Source organism: Argopecten irradians, chromosome 3 (genome assembly GCF_041381155.1).
Source record: "Argopecten irradians isolate NY chromosome 3, Ai_NY, whole genome shotgun sequence".
NCBI lineage: Eukaryota > Metazoa > Mollusca > Bivalvia > Pectinida > Pectinidae > Argopecten > Argopecten irradians.
In genome coordinates this window covers 7,820,623-7,844,054 of record NC_091136.1, presented here as the reverse complement: position 1 = coordinate 7,844,054, position 23,432 = coordinate 7,820,623, and the positions used below count along the sequence as shown (strand labels likewise).

General features: G+C 35.0%; 1 protein-coding gene across 3 annotated transcripts in view; it reads right to left on the bottom strand.

The window, feature by feature from the left end:
• Positions 1 to 23,432, bottom strand: part of LOC138317466 (hemicentin-2-like) — a 35,938-nt gene that overhangs the window by 11,608 nt on the left and 898 nt on the right. For 2 of the 3 annotated variants that reach the window (XM_069259148.1, XM_069259149.1), the window contains exons 2-7: positions 11,955 to 12,320; positions 10,221 to 10,484; positions 4,813 to 5,076; positions 4,039 to 4,299; positions 559 to 822; positions 160 to 420 (exon numbers count right to left, since the gene is read on the bottom strand). In XM_069259148.1, coding sequence (XP_069115249.1) covers positions 160 to 420; positions 559 to 822; positions 4,039 to 4,299; positions 4,813 to 5,076; positions 10,221 to 10,484; positions 11,955 to 12,320 — 1,680 coding nt within the window. The remainder of the gene's footprint in view (positions 1 to 159; positions 421 to 558; positions 823 to 4,038; positions 4,300 to 4,812; positions 5,077 to 10,220; positions 10,485 to 11,954; positions 12,321 to 23,432) is intronic. The other variant, XM_069259150.1, reaches the window with a different exon arrangement.

The following is a 23,432-nucleotide window of genomic DNA, read 5'->3' as shown; positions in this document are numbered from 1 at the left end:
CAAACTGAAGAAGAGGGATGTAGCTGAAAGCAGATAGGCGATTTTACAAATACTATATCTACTACCTACGGTAGTTAATTTCTATCCTCTAATATATTACATTAACTATCTGATTTTGATGTAAAGAATAATTACTTAAATATACGTAAAAATACGTACGGTAGACCGTGACGCTGACGTCCACAGCTGTAGTACTACCGTGTAAATTACTGGCCGTACACCTGTACACGCCCGTCTGACCACGCTGTATATAGGTGAGCTGGAGACCTGACCCTGTGGTATAGGACTGTCCATCCTTTGTCCAGCTGTAGGTACAGGCCGGGTTACAGTCAGCAGAACACGTGATGGTGGGAATAGTTTGTCCCTCCGTAGGAGTATAGGTCACAGTCGATGGAGTTAGACTCACAGTGGAGGGTCCGTCTTGAACAAAGAAATTGTAGTAGAATTAACATTTAATTTGGCTGCAGGCTCATTTTCTCATAATAACTTATACGTGTGTTTACTAGTGTTTTTATGATTCTTTAAAATACACATTTTCGATGATACCATAAAACTCACATGTTATAGATACACTGGAAAATGAAATTGACTCCTCGACAACATTCCTAGCAGTACATCTGTACGTCCCGTGTTCTGATCTGTCCAGTTGTCCCAGTGACAACACAGGTGACACAGTAAAGTTGGTGTTGTCAGGTCGTGTCCAGACAAAGGTGCAGCCAGGTCTACAGTCCGCTGTACAGGTGATGTCCGGTAACGTGTCACCCTCTTTCATAGTGTAGGTTCTGTCCGACGGGGTCAGAGTGACTGAAAAACTAGGGCCATCTGCAATGAACGTTGGTCAAGCTAGCAATAAATAGTTACTTGAGAATAAGCCTGAATAGGAAATAGACTGGTCTTGAAAAGAAAGTTTGGATTTCTTAGAGTAAAATGCATCTTGAAAATATGACAGTTTTGAAAATTCGCTGGACTTGAAAGTTATCCTTGAATTCCTTGCAATAATTTTTTTGAAAATAAGAAATTTAAGTTCTGACATGTTGTCATGTAAATTTCTGTAGGGGTGTTGTTATTTTCAATATACATACATGCATGTATATGTCTCCATAAATGGATACTTGACTTATTTATCGAACGTTCACTTTATATTTGTTTTTTGCTGGGTTTTTTTCAAATTTAATTTTCCATTTAAACATTGACGAAATTGCCAAGCTAGCAATATATAGTTACTTGATATCTAGAGTTTATATTATAAGACTCTTTCATATGTGGATATGAAGGATAGGGATATTCTACCCGAGGGTCACAAAATGTAGTAAAACCCGAGGCTTGCCGAGTGTTTTGCTACATTTTGTGATCCCGAGGGTAGAATATCCCTATCCTTCATATCCACTTATGAAAGAGTATTTTTCTTTCATATATGTACCTCGATGTTTTATTGCAATTTTACAGCTATAATATCCCGTCATTTCGAAACAAATTCGGAGAAATCGACGACTGAGAGTCAATTTTCCATACATGAAAATTTACGTGATATTTTCATAACAAATTCCGTTGTTTGCATCTTTCGTAATAAAACCAGTCATATTCGTGAAAAAAGGGTTAAAATTTTACCGAGGAATTAGAGATTTTGTTGACGCCGTGACGTCATGAGGCTTTATTGCATGAGTAGCCATGCAATACAGCCTCAGGCGACATGAGTGTATTGCCCTAGACCAGCCAATATTACACCCGTAGGTATGAAAGAAAAATACATACCATTCCACTTTCAGTGTAAACACAGATATGCTTGGTTTTGAATGAGTATTTTCATTTCATGACAATGTTACCTAGATATGTTGGTTGAGTGGTCTTACTGTGTAAAATAACTATCACCAGCAAACGCGTACAACATTTGTATTGTGTTTTTTTATCGCTGTTATTATACTTCATGTGACATCATTAACGTTATAAATATAAGTGTAAATGATTCTGCTTTACATATAAGTGATATTTTAGACGTAGATATATACTTATCTACCCTTCGGAATCAGGTTATTTCTTCAATTCGTAATGCAAAAGAAAAATATCTATCTACACTTCAGTCCTCTTTCATTGATAAATCCATACCGCCTGGTAAATAGTTGCAAATAGCAAAGTCATGTATGAATCTTAACAAAATGAAACCGACGCTCCTCTGATTATTAATGATGATCTAAAACTACATCCTATAGACAAAACTGAATCTTTCAATGAATATTTTACATCTCTATCTGTTTCTAATAAGACTGTTGACGATCTAACTCCTGCCAGTCTATAGCCACAACATACTTTTTCAACTTTTGACATTACAAAAACCATATATAAAGGTAAAGGTTTACGAAGTGATCCTTCTAATTATAGACCTATTTCTGTGACTCCTATTTTCAGTAAAATTTTGGGAAAATGTATTTAAATATCTTTTTAACTTTCTATCCAGACATAACATAATTTCCAAACATCAATCAGGAATTATACCTAACGATTCAATAACCTATGAATTATTAGCTATAATTGTCCCAATTGTAAAACATTTGGATAATGGTAAAGAAGCCAGAATGATATTTTGTAACATAAGCAAAGTTTTTGATCGTGTTTGGCATGATGGTTTGATATATAAGGTTAATAAGAAATATGGAATCGATGGTAATATGTTGGCTGGTTTTTCATCTTATAGAAGAGAAGAATAGGAGACAGAGAGTGGGCTTCGATGGACTTTAAATATACTTTTAAATCCAGGCAGGGGTACCACAGGGATCTGCCATATATGTTTTTCTATTGTATATTAATGATATTGCTGATGATATTTCTTCTCATGTTAAATTGTTTGCTGACGATACTTCATTGATAAGTCTCATTGAAGGTAATAGACAGGAATCTGCTGAAATTCTAAACAATAAATGAGAAAATATCTTCATGGGCTGAAAAATGGGGCATACTTTTTTAATCCTAATAAAACTGTATCTCTTTTTTCTTCAAGGCGGGTTAACTCCCAAATTATAATTCCTGATATATTTTTCAACAATACAAAAAATGATAATGTTATCAATCATACGCACCGAGGAGTATATTTCAATTAAATGGCAAATTGGTCTACCAATATAAATTATATCTATGAGAAAGCATACAAAAGAATAAACATTTCTCGAGAATTTTCATATAGTATGGTCAAATTGCAATCAATCTGAGTGTGATATTTTGAAGTCAATTCAGCTTGAAGCAGTACGTATCATAATTGGTTAAAAAAGGGGATCAAGTCACGCTATAATTTATAGAGAAGCTGGCCTAGTACCATTTATTAATCGAAGGCATCTACATCGAAATATAACTTTTTAAAATATATTTAATAAAAAATGGCCTTCTCATAATTATGTATATATATATCAATATAGGTGATAATTGCAATTTTCGACATTACAGATTATTTAATGTTCCTGCTGCTAGAACACATCCTGTCTGTTATGACCGACTGGAATGAACCGTCCTGTCCATTTCCTACAATGCCATCTGTTAAATCCATCAAAAACTTTTTTTATAGTAAATACAAATATAATTGATAATAGAGCTCATTACTCCGATATTTTCAAATATGATGGTGATCGTGTGTCAAATATTTTATAATGTCAGTTGAGAAAGGAGGTGCATCACTTTGGACCGTTTTACCGCCATTCAGTGATAAGAAAAATAGTTTGCATGAAGATATATTAGGGTCAGCTGCATATTGTATACTACTCAGATTATCCGATTGTTTCTGGGCTCATGGTAATTTCAGAGGCTTATAAGCCCAATGGTTTATATAAAAGCCAGAAGACTGAAGGAACCCTAGACCCGTACTCAAAAGGTTGTCATGCTCAAACGTACAAAATGTTTTTAATTCATAGTGTACTTGCTGTCAATCTGATTAAAATCAGATCTTCGATTACGCTCTGGTGTTCTGGAGCGTAGATTATCAGAGCGTGATCGAAGATCTGATTTTAATCAGATTGATTTGCTGTATAATTCAACATATCCGAAAACAATACGTACAGTAGACGGTAACATTGACTCTCAAAGCTTTAGTGCTACGGTGTACATTACTGGCCGTACACCTGTACACGCCCGTCTGACCACGCTGTATGTTGGTGAGCTGGAGACCTGACCCTGTGGTATAGGTCTGTCCATCCTTTGTCCAGCTGTAGGTACAGTCCGGGTTACAGTCAGCAGAACACGTGATGGTTGGAATAGATTGTCCCTCCGTAGGAGTATAGGTCACAGTTGGTGGAGTCAGACTTACTGCAGAAGGTCCGTCTTGAACAGAAAAATGTTTTTCAGAGCCCACAACAAATGTATATCTATTTTAGATAATATATCTATTTAACTTTAGTTTCAAAAGTCACATTCATTAAATATAAACGTGTATGTTTGGTTATGGCTGTTTACTCATTTTGTTTAGTGAAACGCTTCTTTAACCTTATGAAAATGTGTTGAAACATCTTCCAAAAATAACTGTCTCAAATATAAGCACACAACATCACTTGTATCGTGTACAGTGTATACCAATTGATGTTTTTTCCCTATACAACATATGACCGAATCAACGTTACTGAAATGTGACACAGGATATAACAGTGATATTTTAAAGACATACAGTTATCGATATCGACTGCATGACAGTAACCATCAGCTCCTGAAACAATTAGTAATATGTAAAAGTCTTTAACAACTTGATACATAAAACCTAAAGTTCTGAATACATTATTTGACATGAGCAATAGTGACTATCGCATAATTATATGGAACGCTGCATAGAATCATACTCACACTGCACGGTTATAAGTATGTTTGACAATGTCTCCCAGGCATCATTCCGAGCGGTACAGCGGTAAGATCCCTGTTCTGATCTGTCCAGCTGTCCCAGTGACAACACAGGTGAAACAGTAAAGTTGGTGTTGTCCGGTCGTGTCCAGACAAAGGTACAGTCAGGTCTACAGTCCGCTGTACAAGTGATGTCCGGTAACGTGTCACCCTCTGTCCTGGTGTAGGTAGTGTCCGGCGGGGACAGGGCGAGGGAGGCACTCGGACCATCTAAAATTAAAACAAGTATTTTTGACAACGATAAGAATAATCTGTTTCTGTTACAACACCCTTTTGAAAACTAACCGTTTGCCAATAATCGATAGTGAATAGCATTTTATACGCTGTACAGGAAGCTTTCTCATATATCACCCTCCGTCCTGGTGTGGGGCATGCCATTTGGAACTACATTTATAATGCTACCAGGGCCATCTATAAAAGGAGAAACTATTTCAATAAAAGGTGTAAGTATTACATATCCACAAAGGTTCCAGCAGTGCAATAACATTTAAACTTGCTTTATCAAGTAGCAATGTTAAAAGTGCCGAAGAAATTAAACCTGCCACATTTATGATGGTATCATATAAGGTAGCAGTTGGTGTGCTTAGTTTGGCTCTCCCTCAAACGTTAGTACTTTTGATGTTTTATTCTCGTGCGTTATGTAATGCGGACTATTTTCAGTGGGTTTTTTCCCCCAAATGAAACCGTATTCTATGCGAGTCTCACAAATAACTCTGCATAGATACTGAAAAAAAAGCATTCAATGCAGAATTGAAGTGACTGTGATATATTAGGCAAAAATCATTTGAAAATGGATTTGGATATATATGGCTACGTCAGTTACCTGCCGATATTTTTATTTGTCTGTTTGAAAGAATGATGAGGTTTTCCAGACAGTTGTTAACTCATTAGACATTTTTAGTGGTAAGTTTAGCTCATAGAACAGTTCGCAAATCAACTGAGAAAAAAATGATAACAAAATAGAGACTTCTACACACAAGTAGGCCTAAGCTATATAACCAGGAATATAAAATATTAATGCCTTGTGTCATATATACCGTTATCGTATTCACTGTTATGTATTTCATTTTTATCGTGTGCAAGTACTAGACAAATTTATATATATATATATAATATAAACTTGAAATAAACCATAAGTAAAAGTATTATTGAACACAAGAAGTCAAAACGAATTTTTGAATTTGCTAGGACGATTTATGAAAGAAACTACATGTAGTTGCAGAATTGTATTAATCCTTTTGGTTTAAAACAAAATGCTAAAAGTGATAAATTAACTATTAAATGTAAAAAATAAAGTGACCAAAATTATAGCATTTCTCATATTAATGCCCAATATATAATTACCACGAACCCAGTAAAAAGTAGTTCAATACAGCTTAAAATGCTGGCGCAGTGATGATTTAAGTAAAACAATTTCAGTAAATCTTCTTTGATCTTTGTAGAAACGAGACTTCAACGGTACTGAAACCTCAATACAATACATCCATAAAACTATGAAGATTATGTATAATATAACCATATCCCTTTAATGCGGATAACCATTAATTCACTAATGACAAGTATAGATGCTGTAATGAAAGAGTTAGAACAAACTCAATTTTTTTAAATCTCTGGAGAATAAGGAACAACTGCATATATTTTGGAAAAGAACACTAACAATATATCCCCTGCGAGATGGCATTCATGACATCATGAAATCCATAAATGATTCATGAACTTTCAAGGATATTAACAGATTGTGGTTCATGAAAACAAGTTCATGAATATTCATCAAATGACTCTCATGACCTCTTCATGAAGTTTTATGAATCTATAAAACATTCATGATTGTTCATGATCAATGTGTCAAGAATTATCCATGAAGTTTTATGCTTGACTGAAATACATTAAAATTCATCAAAATAAATGAAAATGTTTCATTCATTTTTAAGAATTTTAATGAATATCAGTTATGCATAAAACTACATGAATGATTCTTGACATGGTATTTCATTCATGTTGATGAATTTTAATGAATATTCATTGAAGTCACATGACTTGTCATATGGCCACATGAGTCATATGACTTCTATATATATTTCCCGCCAAAGCAGTCACAATCCAAAATGTCTGCTGTATCTACTGGCGTATGGAAGGGGAAATATTATTCATCTTAAAATGGAAGTTTTGGCACATTAGTGAACGGATTATTCCATTCCTGGATTTCTTTAAGCACAGATGAACACTTTCAGTAAGTTTTGATTTATCTGCAGTTCTTTTTCAGCATGAAATTGTTGCACACTGATATTGTTATAGTGATAATGTAATGATTTGGTTTGTGACATTTTGTTAAATGTTATTGAATTAAATATCCATATAAACTACAATGTATCATGCTTTACAACTGTAGGTTTAATTTGGACATACACTAATTAACTTGGAATGTATTATGAAATTGATTGCTGAAAACAGATTTTGTTAACACTTATCTGCGGCAGTATGAAAATATAATAAACGCTGTAACCTGTTAGTGATTTCATGTTAAACTCTTCTCATGTTATATATTAATATATAGATTATACCTATAGTCATAAGAATTTTTTTATCAAATTTTATATTGATTCCAATAGAGTTGTCATTGGTTTGATAGGAAATTTCAATTTTGGACGCCCAGTAGAGTTCATGAAATTCAGATGCCGCTGACTCCAGCTTGTATTCATTAAACATCATGAACGCGACTCAAGTTCATGAATATTCATAAATTGTTCCAGTTCATGAAATTTCATGAGTATTCATGAATTATTTGTACATACTGCTGCGAGTTGTAGTTCATGAATAACTCATGAATTATCACAAATAAACATTCATGATCATTCATTATTCAAATGTTTCATTCATTTTTAAGAATTTTAATGAATATCAGTTATGCATAAAACTACATGAATGATTCTTGACATGGTATTTCATTCATGCTGATGAATTTTAATGAATATTCACTGAAGTCACATGACTTGTCACATGGCCACATGAGTCATATGACTTCTATATATATTTCTCGCCCAAGCAGTCACAATCCAAAATGTCTGCTGTATCTGCTGGCGTGTGGAAGGAGAAACATTATTCATCTTAAAATGGAAGTTTTGGCACATTAGTGAACGGATTATTCCATTCCTGGATTTTTTTAAGCACAGATGAACACTTTCAGTAAGTTTTGATTTATCTGCAGTTCTTTTTCAGCATGAAATTGTTGCACACTGATATTGTTATAGTGATAATGTAATGATTTGGTTTGTGACATTTTGTTAAATGTTATTGAATTAAATATCCATATAAACTACAATGTATCATGCTTTACAACTGTAGGTTTAATTTGGACATACACTAATTAACTTGGAATGTATTATGAAATTGATTGCTGAAAACAGATTTTGTTAACACTTATCTGCGGCAGTATGAAAATATAATAAACGCTGTAACCTGTAAGTGATTTCATGTTAAACTCTTCTCATGTTATATATTAATATATAGATTATACCTATAGTCATAAGAATTTTTTTATCAAATTGTATATTGATTCCAATAGAGTTGTCATTGGTTTGATAGGAAATTTCAATTTTGGACGCCCAGTAGAGTTAATGAAATTCAGATGCCGCTGACTCCAGCTTGTATTCATTAAACATCATGAACGCGACTCAAGTTCATGAATATTCATGAATTGTTCCAGTTCATGAAATTTCATGAGTATTCATGAATTATTTGTACATACTGCTGCGAGTTGTAGTTCATGAATAACTCATGAATTATCACGAATAAACAGTGGTGATCATTCATGATGGTTTTAAGATCATGAACTTTTTATGAATTTTCATGAATGGATTGTTTATAAATGTTCATGATTTTATATAGGGATTGGATTTCGTTTTTATGTAAACCATGCTTGTATGGAGCTATTCCTCTAAGAATATTCTATGGGGCGTGTCATATTGAATATATTCTTAGAGGAATTAGAGAAGCGCTCGGAAATCCAATCCCTATATTTACACTCACACACCTTTTCATTTATATTTTATGCAATAAATTCGTCATTTGAAAGTGACTTAATTATTCAATAAAAGTCGGTCAAAAGTGGGAGGAGATTACTCAAATGAACAGCGAATGATGACTCTTCACGTAAGATAGAATTATTCATCCGCGACAACAAAAAAGTTCAATGTTTTAATGTAAAATAAACATGACAAAGAAAGTAAATTTCAGAGACAATTTTATTTAATCATATCAAAACTTTAAATATATATTCAATTTTGCTAAAAGTTAATATATAGCGTAATAACATAAAGTATCTTAACTCAGCCACATGTGTGAACTTGGTGACCGTTATTGTGCAGCGAGGCGAAGCTGACGCACGCTTACACACTGGAGTTTGCCGAAGTTGTCAAAACACCGGTGTTCAAGTAGCTCAATGTGTTTGAGATTGTCGTCTGACTTGACGATATTACATCCTTAGGAGCCATGTGATTATATAATCTACGCTTAGATCCATCGCCATCGATAGATGGAACAACTTCACTTGTGTTCGATGGATACAATGTATTTGTGGTGACGCGTAACTGTCAACACGTTGATTACTAGCAGTGCATGTTTTATAATACAAATGATGACATCCTCAAAGAACAAAGACAAGAGAATATGTTTATAACTGACTTCTGTCACAGGGTCTCACGCCCGTCCACCCCAAAGACTCGATCGCAGGATGAATACAGACACAGAGGTAATGTTTACATTTGACATCCATCATTTTTAACAAAAATGAAAGCACTGCACGTCGCCTCGGTCGGGATATTTTCCCGTTTTATTAAATAATTGTTAATTTAAAAAATGAGTGTATCATATGTAAATATAAAACATGTATATATTGTTTACATTTTCCCAAAAATTATATGAAAAACAATAATATACACGTAATGTTGCGTCCACATGTAAACAAAGCCATATGTTTTCTTTAAATACGTAGCCCCTTTACGTTGCAAAGAATATTTTCATACGCAAGTTCAAAGATCAATGTTATCATGCAGTTATAGTAAACAAAATCGGCTAGTATTTGGGTATAGTGAACAAGCCTAGCAAGTGTAAATATACATAAAAGAGATTCATGAACGCTCATTAATTCATGAATGTTCATGAAATATTTTTTTCCTAAATTATTCATGAAGTTGTAAGTTCATGAATTGCATGAAAATATTGATGAATTATTGAAGAATATTCATGAACAATTTATTTATTATTCATGAATATAATGAATTATTCATCAAGGTCTCGCAGGGGAAATGTGTTGTTTTTTTCGGGAAATGCCGACGACACAATTAAGATATACTTACAATCTAGAGCAACTTCAGTAGAAATAATTGACTCCCCGATATCATTCCTAGCTGTGCATATGTACGTCCCGTGTTCTGATCTGTCAAGTTGTCCCAGTGACAACACAGGTGACACCGTAAAGTTGGTGTTGTCCGGTCGTGTCCAGACAAAGGTACAGTCAGGTCTACAGTCCGCTGTACAGGTGATGTCCGGTAACGTGTCACCCTCTGTCCTGGTGTAGGTAGTATTGGCCGGGGACAGGGCTAGGGAGGTACCGGGGCCGTCTGCATGAAATGGTACATATATATACATATATTTGAAATATGAAAATGAATAATGTTTTAATTATGTCAATGAATCAAATTATCAAACTTATATCAATAACTCATGAAACCCCTGATTTAATAAAATATTGTTCAGCCGTCTGCAAAACAATGAATAGGTATATAGTATAGGAATCTGAAAAACTGACACATTATTTTATAATTCTAAAATATACGCCATGTTATTTTTAAACTCCTTATTTCTTTTGTAAACGAAGTGTAGATATTTAATATATAGAAAAGTCAGTACGATCGCCAGTACTGTGTTGTTTTGCATAATATTTCAATATACATGTATAAATTATATAAGGAGAACTTGTCCTAAAGTTATAATTGTAATAGTGCTACAGATTTCTTTGATATGCATTTTGTTCAGACAGATTTTCTTTTGGTTATAATAGCCGAATAAAAGCATCGTTTTTATATTGTTTTTGGACAAATGAAAGGATGTTAGTTAGTTAGAAGCCACCGAAATTGAACTTCTTGTCGAATAGTCACTTTAATTATTATTTTTCTTTAATTATTCTTGATTTCCTTCTGGATCTAGATCTATTTTTGCACGACAGTTACAGCTGTAACTCTGTAACCATCCTCGATACTCCATGGGGTTCCGAACACTTTCGATCTCTACACCCCTGGACTATCTCATAGTGAAATTGAAGGCAGCTCAGCGGAAAACATTTGACCAATCACAGGCTAGCAAAGATTTCCTTTGAAGACTACAGCGAGAGCGACGCCTAACATCAAAGCCACACAGTCAACCACAGTGTACCGTGATACGGCTCTTTTGATGTACATCAAACGACTAGATTACCTGTTCTATTATGTTGCCTCCAGTTTTACTATGAGATATTCCAGGGGTGTAGAAATCGTAAGTGATCGGAACCCCTGGAATATCGAGGATGCTCTGTAACAAGAGGACCAGGCGCGCACATTCCTGGTCCATCACCCTGACAACGATTGGCATTATATAGTGACCCTGTAGGGAACATATCACAAACATAGAACATTAGCTTATTCTAAAAACAGCTCCCATTGTAGATGATACACACTTACAATTTATGTCCCTGCAGTAATAAATTTTATTAATATTAAGCACATTGTGTCTTACTCTTTTGGTACTGGGCTTATCTGGATTCTCATTTAGTTAAACAAATAAGAAATAAAAAATATATCAGTCAATCAGCCAGTTAGGTTAAGGTTGGTACGTTTACGTGAATTGCACCTAACACTTGTCTTTTTAGAGATGTACCTTATTTTTTCTTATCAAAACGCACTTTATATATCAAAGATATATTTATATTAAAATGATATATTTAAATACACCTACTTGCCAGGTTGAGTGTATAGTTATACCATATTTTTTCTAATCAGAACGTACGATAAATATGTCATTACGTCTTTGAGATGAGATATCTAAACAACACCAACCTGCCAGGATGAGTGTATAGTCATCACTGTACAGTCTTTGTTCAGGTAGGATAGGGTTAAACCAGTTGCTATGTCTACAGTACCACACAGATCCCTGGTCTCCCGTCTGTGGCTGTATGATCCACCGGAACACTGTAGCAAGGCTACCTCCAGACGTTACACAGGAACACACATTCGCTGTACAGAGGCCATTCCTGTTGTAACACTGACCACCACCCCTACCTACTTGTATACTACCTACTGGGAGAGTGACGTCAGGACGGCGGTAAAACGTGACGAGAGTGGCCTCCTCTGGTACATCACACGTCAGTGTAAACTCAGTCCCGAGTACAGCATACTCAGACGATCCCGTCAAGGTTACGGCGTCTGCGAAATAATTAATATATCTTCTTTTATTTGCTTTTAACTTACAAGTGTCTTACTTCACGTTAATTGTTTACATGTAATCACTATTACCTCTTGCTTTACAATCAACCAGATTTCTACAGATGCATGTATTACACAGTTTAATCAAATAGGTCTGTACATTAAAAATAAAAATTACTGAAAAAAGAAATCCACCAAAATCCACAAAATGATTAACATGATTATGATATAGCTGCTTAATTAATTGGTTTCGCCACACGTAATTTAAATTATTTTTGAAAAACTCGACAACAGGAGAAAAGACAGAACAAAACATATTCAAATCACCTCAATTCAATTTCCAATGCGTATGAGATTGAACAAACGTGTCTTGAAAACAAAATTGAAGGTAATCCTTGTTTTATCTACGACGAGTCACTGACTGGATAGTAGGCGAAAATGTATGTGCGATAAATTGGATTGTCAGAAGTCCGCGCATTCGTGTTAAAAGTAAACAAAATGCCTGAACGAAAGCGTGCGAGAAAAAAATGCATCTGAATCTGCAACACAGAGGAAGATATTAGAAAAGAATCGGCAGCACTCGTTGATATATATAGGGAATGAAAGAGTTGGTATGCAGCAAAATAAGATACAGAATCCGTACCTGTTGCAGAATTTACTCTGATTCTGTTGGACTCGTTCACATGGTGAAAATTCAACACGTGCCTGCGGATTTGCAGTGGCAGACTGCGCATGTTACTACATATATGGTCGATGTACTATGCTAGCTGTACTATGCTAGCTAGTTTATGTGTACTTAGTGACATGAAGTGTTGTAGATAATGATTATATGATATGTATAAAAAGTCGATCGCACTGCGATAAATTTTAATTTCGTAGTCTTTATATTTCATTGGGCGAAACCTACCTATTACATAAAGTAATTTGATAACTTTAAAGGGACAATTCAATAAGGCTAATTTGTTATATAATCATGAAGCAAAATATGACATAAATGTATTGTTCTAAATTCCTGATGAAACATATAACAAGAAATATTGAAAAATTTCACGACATTGTTAAGTATTTTGATTGACACCGTTGAAATTTAAAATCGTTGATCAATACGATTAAGCAGGTACAACATGAACGCTGTACCCCTACCACGAGCCAAAGTCACACACGTTAAGCAAATGCAATACATAACCAATGAGGAGTTGACGAAATTATTTTTAAACAAGCACATGCATCTAATAAGGTAAACACCCTACTATAAGAGGGATTTGAGTAGTTCTAGCCAAAAATTGCTTTACTACACTAGCAAGGGCCAGGGTTCGACATACAAGATGTCCGACCACAATGTGTAATGGCGGACAGTAAGCGAGTTTGAACATTTCAGATTCATTTCACTACAGCGGGCTTTTCTGACATATCACAGTGAAACCAACTAATCTAATTTCTATTAGAACCGATTTGTTTCCGAAATTTGTGCAAATTTTAATGAACTCTTAGACTGAATTGTCCCTTTAAGCATTCGCTGTTTTCGCCAGTAATATGGTTTACTATACTTAATTGTTAAATTATGAAATATAGTATATTCATGTTCTATATTTAGTAGTCTTTTGTCTTATTCAATAAGATATTAACAGACAGACGTAACTTTGAAAAAAAAACACCCAAAAAACAAATTTTTTGAATATTAGAATATACACTAAGTCAAATAAAACTGCAGAGTTTAATTGTTAGCTAGATGTTTATTAAGAACAAGCCAAACGCACAAATGGTATACTACACAAATACCCCTTTCAGGCAACAACCTTTCTTCTATATTATTACTAACATAATTGAAGACATATTAGAACCAGGCCACTGAAAAGATCACCAAGTACCTTTATGTCTTCTGAACCAGGCCACTGATACGATCACCAATTACCTTTACGTTTTCTGAACTAGGCCTCTGATACGATCACCAGTTACCTTTATGTCTTCTGAACCAGGCCAGTGATAAGAACAAGGGGTGTGATAAGATTACCAATTACCTTTATGTCTTCTGAACCAGGCCACTGGTACGATCACCAATTACCTTTACGTTTTCTGAACCAGTCCTCTGAAAAGATCACCAATAACCTTTACATCTGCTGAACCAGGCCTCTGATAAGATTACCAGTTACCATAACGCCTTCTGAACCAGGCCTCTGATAAGATTACCAGTTACCATAACGCCTTCTGAACCAGGCCTCTGATAAGATTACCAGTTACCATAACGCCTTCTGAACCAGGCCTCTGATAAGATTACCAGTTACTATAACTCCTTCTGAACCAGGCCTCTGATAAGATAACCAGTTACCATAACGTCTTCTGAACCAGGCCTCTGATAAGATTACCAGTTACCATAACGTCTTCTGAACCAGGCCTCTGATAAGATTACCAGTTACCATAACGTCTTCTGAACCAGGCCTCTGATAAGATTACCAGTTACCATAACGCCTTCTGAACCAGGCCTCTGATAAGATTACCAGTTACCATAACGTCTTCTGAACCAGGCCTCTGATAAGATTACCAGTTACCATAACGTCTTCTGAACCAGGCCTCTGATAAGATATACCAATTACCATAACGCCTTCTGAACCAGGCCTCTGATAAGATTACCAGTTACCATAACGCCTTCTGAACCAGGCCTCTGATAAGATTACCAGTTACCATAACGTCTTCTGAACCAGGCCTCTGATAAGATTACCAATTACCTTTACGTTTTCTGAACCAGGCCACTGATAAGATTACCAGTTACCATAACGCCTTCTGAACCAGGCCTCTGATAAGATTACCAGTTACCATAACGCCTTCTGAACCAGGCCTCTGATAAGATTACCAGTTACCATAACGTCTTCTGAACCAGGGCTCTGATAAGATTACCAGTTACCATAACGCCTTCTGAACCAGGCCACTGATAAGATTACCAGTTACCATAACGCCTTCTGAACCAGGCCTCTGATAAGATTACCAGTTACCATAACGCCTTCTGAACCAGGCCTCAGATAAGATTACCAGTTACCATAACGCCTTCTGAACCAGGCCTCTGATAAGATTACCAGTTACCATAAAGTCTTCTGAACCAGGCCTCTGATAAGATTACCAGTTACCATAACGCCTTCTGAACCAGGCCTCTGATAAGATTACCAGTTACCATAAAGTCTTCTGAACCAGGTCTCTGATAAGATTACCAGTTACCATAACGCCTTCTGAACCAGGCCTCTGATAAGATTACCAGTTACCATAACGTCTTCTGAACCAGGCCTCTGATAAGATTACCAGTTACCATAACGCCTTCTGAACCAGGCCTCTGATAAGATTACCAGTTACCATAACGCCTTCTGAACCAGGCCTCTGATAAGATTACCAGTTACCATAAAGTCTTCTGAACCAGGCCTCTGATAAGATTACCAGTTACCATAACGCCTTCTGAACCAGGCCTCTGATAAGATTACCAGTTACCATAACGCCTTCTGAACCAGGCCTCTGATAAGATTACCAGTTACCATAACGTCTTCTGAACCAGACCAATCGCAATCTGCATTTACAAAATGAACTATGCTATTATTGAATAACATCACCATAGCAACACCTTCAACACCAAAATAACATTTTCTTTGAACAATTGAATATACACTGAAATACCTTTTGAGATAAGATAGGAAAACATTATCAAACATCGAATACATATTTAGAAATTAATAGCTGATAGCTTCAATTTGTCCAAACTTGAATATGAAATCTTGATATCCCGTGACACTCCTACAGGTGGACTATTTCCAACCTATTAAAGTTTCCTGGTGGAGTAGCCGTAAAAATCTTCTGTTTTTTTTTCACCTGGGGAAATCAACACAGCGTCGCGATATAAACGTTAAGCGTGGTTGGTAGAAGTATCAGCATATTTGACATTGGTGTTTTTAGGATTTTGTGATGACTCAGGCGTATTACTAGGAACAAAACAAGTTTCCATCAATGAAAAACTTGTCTCTTACAAGTCGTGTGGTACAATATTTGACCTTTGTCTGCTTCCTTACTGGATATAGATTGCGCCGATTCCTTTGAAAACAGTTCGTTGATGTTACAAGTTGTCCTGCGAAGTTTCTATTGCATATTGTTAACATATAAAATGTATATTTAATAAAGAAAGCGTGCAGCTATGGTTCTGAGGCGCATTCTATATGAAACTCGTTACCAAACTTGCCAGAGAGAAAACTATGCAGCACTGACTTCATGTTTTCATCTGTGCTCCCCACACATGCGAATAAATATTAGATTATTCTTCATAGAACACCATTTCATATTGAAAAGCTTATATTTGACCTTCGCCTTTTCTTTCCTTAAGGTATATATAGCTCTCCTCAAAATTGAAATCTCAGTGACAGAATTTACGCTCGCTAAATTAATTAAAACATCCGCCTTCACAGAATAAAACGTATCACTCATGCAAAGATAAGGCTTTTTCACTTACATTCACGGGATCGCTTAACAGTTGAACTACATATGTGCTCGAGTTCCCTATTTTTAACATTTATATTACCGACCTCTTTTTTCGAAATGGTTTATGTCGACTGCAAGAACCGATAGTGAACCCTAAATTTGTCTTTTTTTGTTATCTAACCCACAGTTTATATTCTAAATCGATGTCTACTACAGGTTCGGAGTCCACTGCCAGTTAATTATATAAGGATATTCACCAACTAGAAAAATGTACAACGAAGAGATACCAAACTATGTGTTATAAAAGGATTTTTCCGCTTACCGTATCCAAACCGATTACGTAAACCGTTTTACAGCACAGACACAAAACATCAAGTGCATGTATTCATAATTATAAATATAATTGAAACACTGTGATAGAGGTCGAAGTTTGTTACATGTAGGCATACAGGATTAGTATACATGTAATACAAGGAGAAACAATGAAAAATACTGCAAACACTAGCAAGACATGTGCAAACAAACTTTCTTTCGCGGCTACTAAATTTCGCTATGTCCATTTCAAAATAAGTTCGCGAAATCAGCATTCGCGGATTTAAAAGGAGGTGTTGCATGGCCGCCCACGATCGATTTTTAATTTTTTGGTGCGAATACATCAATCGGCACATAATACGTATCGGAATAGTACTTATTCCATGAATAGAGTAATCATGCGACTACAGCGCCACCTTTTGTAAGTTTTACGTCCGATTCCTACTTGTGCGCCTTTAATGTATCATATTTAGGCATACAAAACCCAAAGATAAATTATATATTGGTATAATAACATAGCGTTACGTATTATCTTTTTAACGATATACAATACTTCATCAGATCTGTTGGGGTTTCCTTGCAATTTCCAGTTTTGCTCTTAATTTTTCATGTTAATAGAGCAATTTCATTTCATTAGTTTTTAATTAATTCCTTAGATAACAATGACAAACCCCGAGTACCCTAAAATTTTAGCAATCAAAAATATCTTCATATATCATTTATTGACTCATGAAAATATTGTGTCGATCAATCACTGGATATGCCGACTTTTTTGCACTTTTGTACGTCTACCCCCTTTATTTCTTACCCAATATCAAAGTACTGAGAGTACTGAGAGTTAAAAATGTTAAACGATGTATCAAAAGCCACATTAGCGACGTCATAGTTGAGTAAAACGTATCCCATGTAAGTTGGTGTACCAAAGTTCGGTCAAACTGACATGTATATTGACATTTGATCTACATCTAAATAAAAACTTGTTTTGCCTGTATATCACAAAATGTTAATTTTAGGGTCATATATTGAACTAGACAATACGTTGTGTCATAAAGCAAAATAAGGTCAATATGACTTACATTTCCTACACCAATCGTCAGAAGTATTTCCTTTTTCTGTCTTCATGGGTTTATTTACTTATTACTAAGCAAATGTTCCGTTTAGCGAAACGTATATCGATGTAACTTATATGTTGACCTTAGATATTTCTCAAAAGGATATACTGTTGTTTTGATGTCATAAACATGTCATGGATAACTAGGATTTCATTCATAAGTCAAACAGCCCATGTCTGACTATTATCCACATAATAAAACATTTTCAAACTATACAGTAATGAAGAAAGAATCCAGTGGACTGAAATTGCTCAATTTTTTGGGGGGCACCAAATAAGATAGTGCACGCTAGGAACTCTTCAATTGACTTCTTGGTGTCTGATATAGTTAAAAAATGTTACTATGAAAGTAGGTCAAGTAAACAAATCATGCGGAATTTTACAGACCCACTATCTGATTTCTTTAGGCCTTTCATATATTGAAAAGCTGTTTGAAGATTTTTATACATTTGACATGTCTGAAGCCCTTTATTCCAGCATACTGCAAGGCGTCTTAGTTTTTGTCAAGTAGTCGTTTATGTTTGTCAATTTCAACCCTGTGACCTTCAATTAACGTCAAGGTCATTCATTTGACAAACATCTTTGTAGCCCTTTATTTGAGAATACGTTAGGTCCAACATTATGTATCAATGCCTTTCAGTTATTGAGAAGAAGTTGTTTGAATGAAAAGTTTATGAACGACGGCGCACGAAGTACGATCACTATAGGTCACCCTGACCTATCGGGCAAGATGATTTAGGAACATTTGCCCTTCACCCCAACATGCTACACGTACAATATCAGGTCTCTAGTCCTCTTAGTTATTCACAAGAAGTAGTCGTTTAAGCTATCATTCTACAATCCCAATATCAGATTCCAATGCCTCTTAGTTATTCACAATAAGTCGTTTAAAGGTTTTAGCCTATTTGACCCTTGTAACCTTAAATGAACTTGGTAGTCTTTCATGCCAGCATACTACAGGCCTTATATCAGGTATCTAGGTATCTTAGTTATTCACAAGATATCGTTTAAAGATTTAGTCTTTTTGAATTCTGTGACCTTGAATGAAGGTCAAGGTAATTCATTTCCGCAAGCTTGGTGGTCCATCATTCCAGCAGTCTACATGCCTAATATCAGTTTCTTGGGCCTTTCGGATATTGAGAAGAAGTCGTTTCAATGAAAAGTTTATACGAACGACGAAATGCGAACAGCGCATGACAATGGACAAAGCATAGTGACTATAGGTCATCCTGACCCTTAGGGTTAGATGACCTTATGACATTAAAATGAACTAACGATGAAAACGCGGTCCTGCAGGTAGGGCGTTAAAATTGTATCTACTGCCCCTGGTGCATGATCGTAAAAGGTGACTAAATTTAGGATCGTATCATAGCATCTCTTCTTCCTAACTTAATTTATACTTCCTAACGTCTTCCTTGACACCGCCTCACGTTTGGCCTTCGGTTGAGAGCTCGCCCCTGTGAGGTAGGCTCTGGATTCTGTCACCTGGCCGAGACACACGTTACACCCTGCCTAGCGCTCAGCATTAAGGGAGTAGGACGACTGGTTCGCATGTTGTCAGTATAATGTGACTGAGTGGGAATATGTTGCTTATACCCCTGCAAGGATTTCTAGAGCAGTTCTAGAACTGCTCCAGAACGGTTCCGGAAAGAGTTCTAGAGCTGTTCTAGAATTATTTTGAAGGAATTATAGAATCGTTCTACAACGTTAAATGAGACTTTTCTAGAACTATGCTCTAGAACTGTTCTGGAACAGTGTTCTATAATCGTTCTAGAACAATGTTCTAGAATAATTCTGGAACTGTTGTGGAATTGAAAACTGAAGGATTTCTATGACAGTTCTAGAACTGTTCTAGAAGTATCCTACAGGAATTCTACAATCGTTCTACAATGTTTTCTAGAACCATGCTCTAGAACTGTTCTAGAATTGTTCTAGAACAGTGTTCTAGATTGTTCTAGAGTAATGTTCTAGAACAATTCTAGAACTATTCTGGAATTAAAACACTGGAGCAGTTCTAGAACATTTCTAGAATATTTTCAGAACATTTCTGAAAAAGTCTCATTTAACATAGTAGAACCGTTCTGGAACAGTTGTAGAACTGTTCTGGGACAGTTGTAGAACTGTTCTAGAACAGTTGTAAAACTGTTCTAGAACTTTTAGAGCGTTTCTAGAACCTTCATTAGATAATCTAGAAAGCATGCACTTTCATGAAGGATTTTTGATGAGAAAAAACTTATAACTTGTAATCAGTACCTGGTTAACTTTTTGAAGGTATTATTTCGCGATACTATAGGTAAAATGAAACATAGCGCCTCGTCTAATGTCTGATTGACGCTAGCAAAAAAGATACCAAATTTAGTCGCCTTTTACGATCATGCAATGGGTATAGCAGGTGCAATTCTAACACCCTACCTGAGACGATGGCAACATTGATGGTTCCCGTTAACAATGGGCAAAGGACACATACTGTCATATTTATTACCTTAATACTTATACAGTTTCTGGAATGCTACATGGCATTGTGTATATGTTAAATCATAACTGTCAGTATTATATGTCCCACTGTTTCAAAACGGATAAGTAGAATTTCTAAAAAAAAATATTATAAACATGAGTTTATGATGATAATTTCAAGGTTTGGTTGAAATACGCAACTCATCATCACATTCTACTCTTACAGTAAAGTCGGTAATATTTGACAGTGTACTCTCAGTACTTTGATATTATGGAAAATACAGGGGGTAGACGAAATAAACTTTAAAAAAACGTGGCATATCCAGTGATTCATCAATTTGAGCTGTTTATGGTGAAACGATGATAACCTGAATATAATTTTAAACATCAAAATTTTAGGGTACTCGAGCAGTGCCTTACTTATTCTGTTGCTTAAACGAAAAATTGAAAACTTCAAAGAGTCGTATTTTCTGTCAAATTTGATATTTACGTTCCATTTGTGATAAAATGATATTGGATATAGCCAAGTGTGATATGTCGTTGAAAAGGCAATTTTGTGTGGTATTTTTAATCATAAGAAAAACGTGATTTAAGTATTTTTACTATGACTTATGCCAGGTAAAAGGCCCAAGAGGCTTTAAATTTACCAGTGTTAATGTAGGGGGCGCTGTAGTCCTAATAATGGTCCAATCGGGTTTTAAGTATTATAGACATATGTGTATTAATGCAATTAATTAATTTAAATTCAAAAATAAAAAAAATTATCGTGGGCGATTTTCACCCTATATGTAACACCTTTTAATGGAATTTTCAATCAATATCAAAGATCTAGATGTTAATTCGCGGATATAAACTTTACTTGGCTCGCTAAAAACGCGAAAGTAAATCGCACGCGAATGAAAGTTGGTTTACAATAAACATTCGGAAGATTCATTTGCAAAATACACACTATATCGACAATCAGCAGTTGAAGTACTCAATTAATGTTCTACGTGCCGTAATTTGCATACTCATAATCAAGAAGAGCTTTTAATATTTTATTCAACACCAAAAATTACCAACATTTTGAGAATTTCTATTCTTAGTATGCATTGGTTTTACGTTTACGAGTACAAATAAGAGCTGAAAATTAGTTTGGTAGTACAGCCAAAACATCACTGTATTACATCTGCAGTGCAGAAATATGAGTACAGTTGTCGTGTTTTTAGTAATTGTAAAGTGATTTTTGTAGGTATATCTCCATCTTAACATATAGAAGGTATAAAAACAGTGTATATCTTATGTGTTGTAAATAATGTTTATAAGGCACCATGTATGTTTGTCAGTCTTTTGAATGTGTTTTACACCTTAATTAATCAAACCTGATGACTTTCATTACATTACTATAGGAAAAAAAGCTTGTCACAATTTTCGATCAGTCATGGCACATATAGCTTTAAATCTTGTTAAAAACGAAAAATTCGATTTCTTCGATTTAAAGAATATCAGTTCTGATATATACGTTAAATATGCGTTCTTTTTATTGATCTTATGCATATTGAGACGCACCCTATATATCTAAAGTAAACCATGATAAGCAAAGTGATTCTGCTCATTTCAGTCAAACTGTACTCGTTCCTGGAAAATGACTAGGTAACTGAAATAAAATATGGACAATACAGCTTCCCGTGTCGTGTGAAGTGATAGGTCAAGGAATAGTTCATGAATTGTTTCCCTGTTTAAGTACCTGTATATATGTTGTATATATCAATATACGGTCGACGTGCCTATACCATAGCACACATGATGCTTTGCGGTAACACATATGCACACGTTTATATAGTATTTTCTGTTTACTTATTACGTTTACAAATCATGAGTTTTAAGTCACTGAAAAGAGTTTATCATAATGATATTTTTGCGATCTCATAGATAATCAATGCAGTTTGTGTTGGTTTTTTTTTAATATGCAAAAATTGGTGATTATTTATATTGCCGTAGTCAAAACAATTCTCCCGAATGTGTTGTGTTAATCTTAATTTAAAATCGCGATTATTTATCTTCAAAAATAATCAGCCTTAAATTATTTAATGATGTTCAAGTGATTTTCTCTTCATTTTTTGATAATTCAAACCTATTTGATGTTGCTACCAGATGTTGATGCTATGTGGTGTGTACAGTAACAGGCACACAATTATAGTTATTATCTTATTGAGAGAGATCTTAATTGTTAAAACGATAATTCGTTCTCTAATGTGCGTAAAAAGTGTTGTTTTAGGGAAAAACCAATTAGATGAAAAAAGACCTTCGAAATGGCCCTGTCTATAAATAAAAGATTAAGCCCAGGATAGAAATTTGACCGGGCTACTGATTGGCTGGCTAATTATAAATTTCAAAAGTGAAAATGTTTTCTGACAAGTAATTATTCCAAGACAACCATGATATGAATTTGGAAATTCAGATTGAGATTTAGGTTCAAAATATCAATTTTGATAATAAATACATATGTAGGTAAAAACATTAGAATTTCAGGATGTTTAGTGCAAAATGTGCCTGATTTCAAAATGGTTATCCTGGGTGAAGGTTGAGCTGAAGGACCCAAACGTTTTTACTATCTACTGTTATATGAGAACCTAGACTCTAATTATAGAACACAATAGCTAACTAATATCCAGTTATTTCAATAATACATTACACAACATTAAGACACTTTAACAATGTGGTCTATGTAAAGTTGTTTAGTTAGTTGCTCTCTTTAAGTTCTGTGTGTTAATTCTGCAACTCGGACGTAAAGCGTCATCACTTTAAAT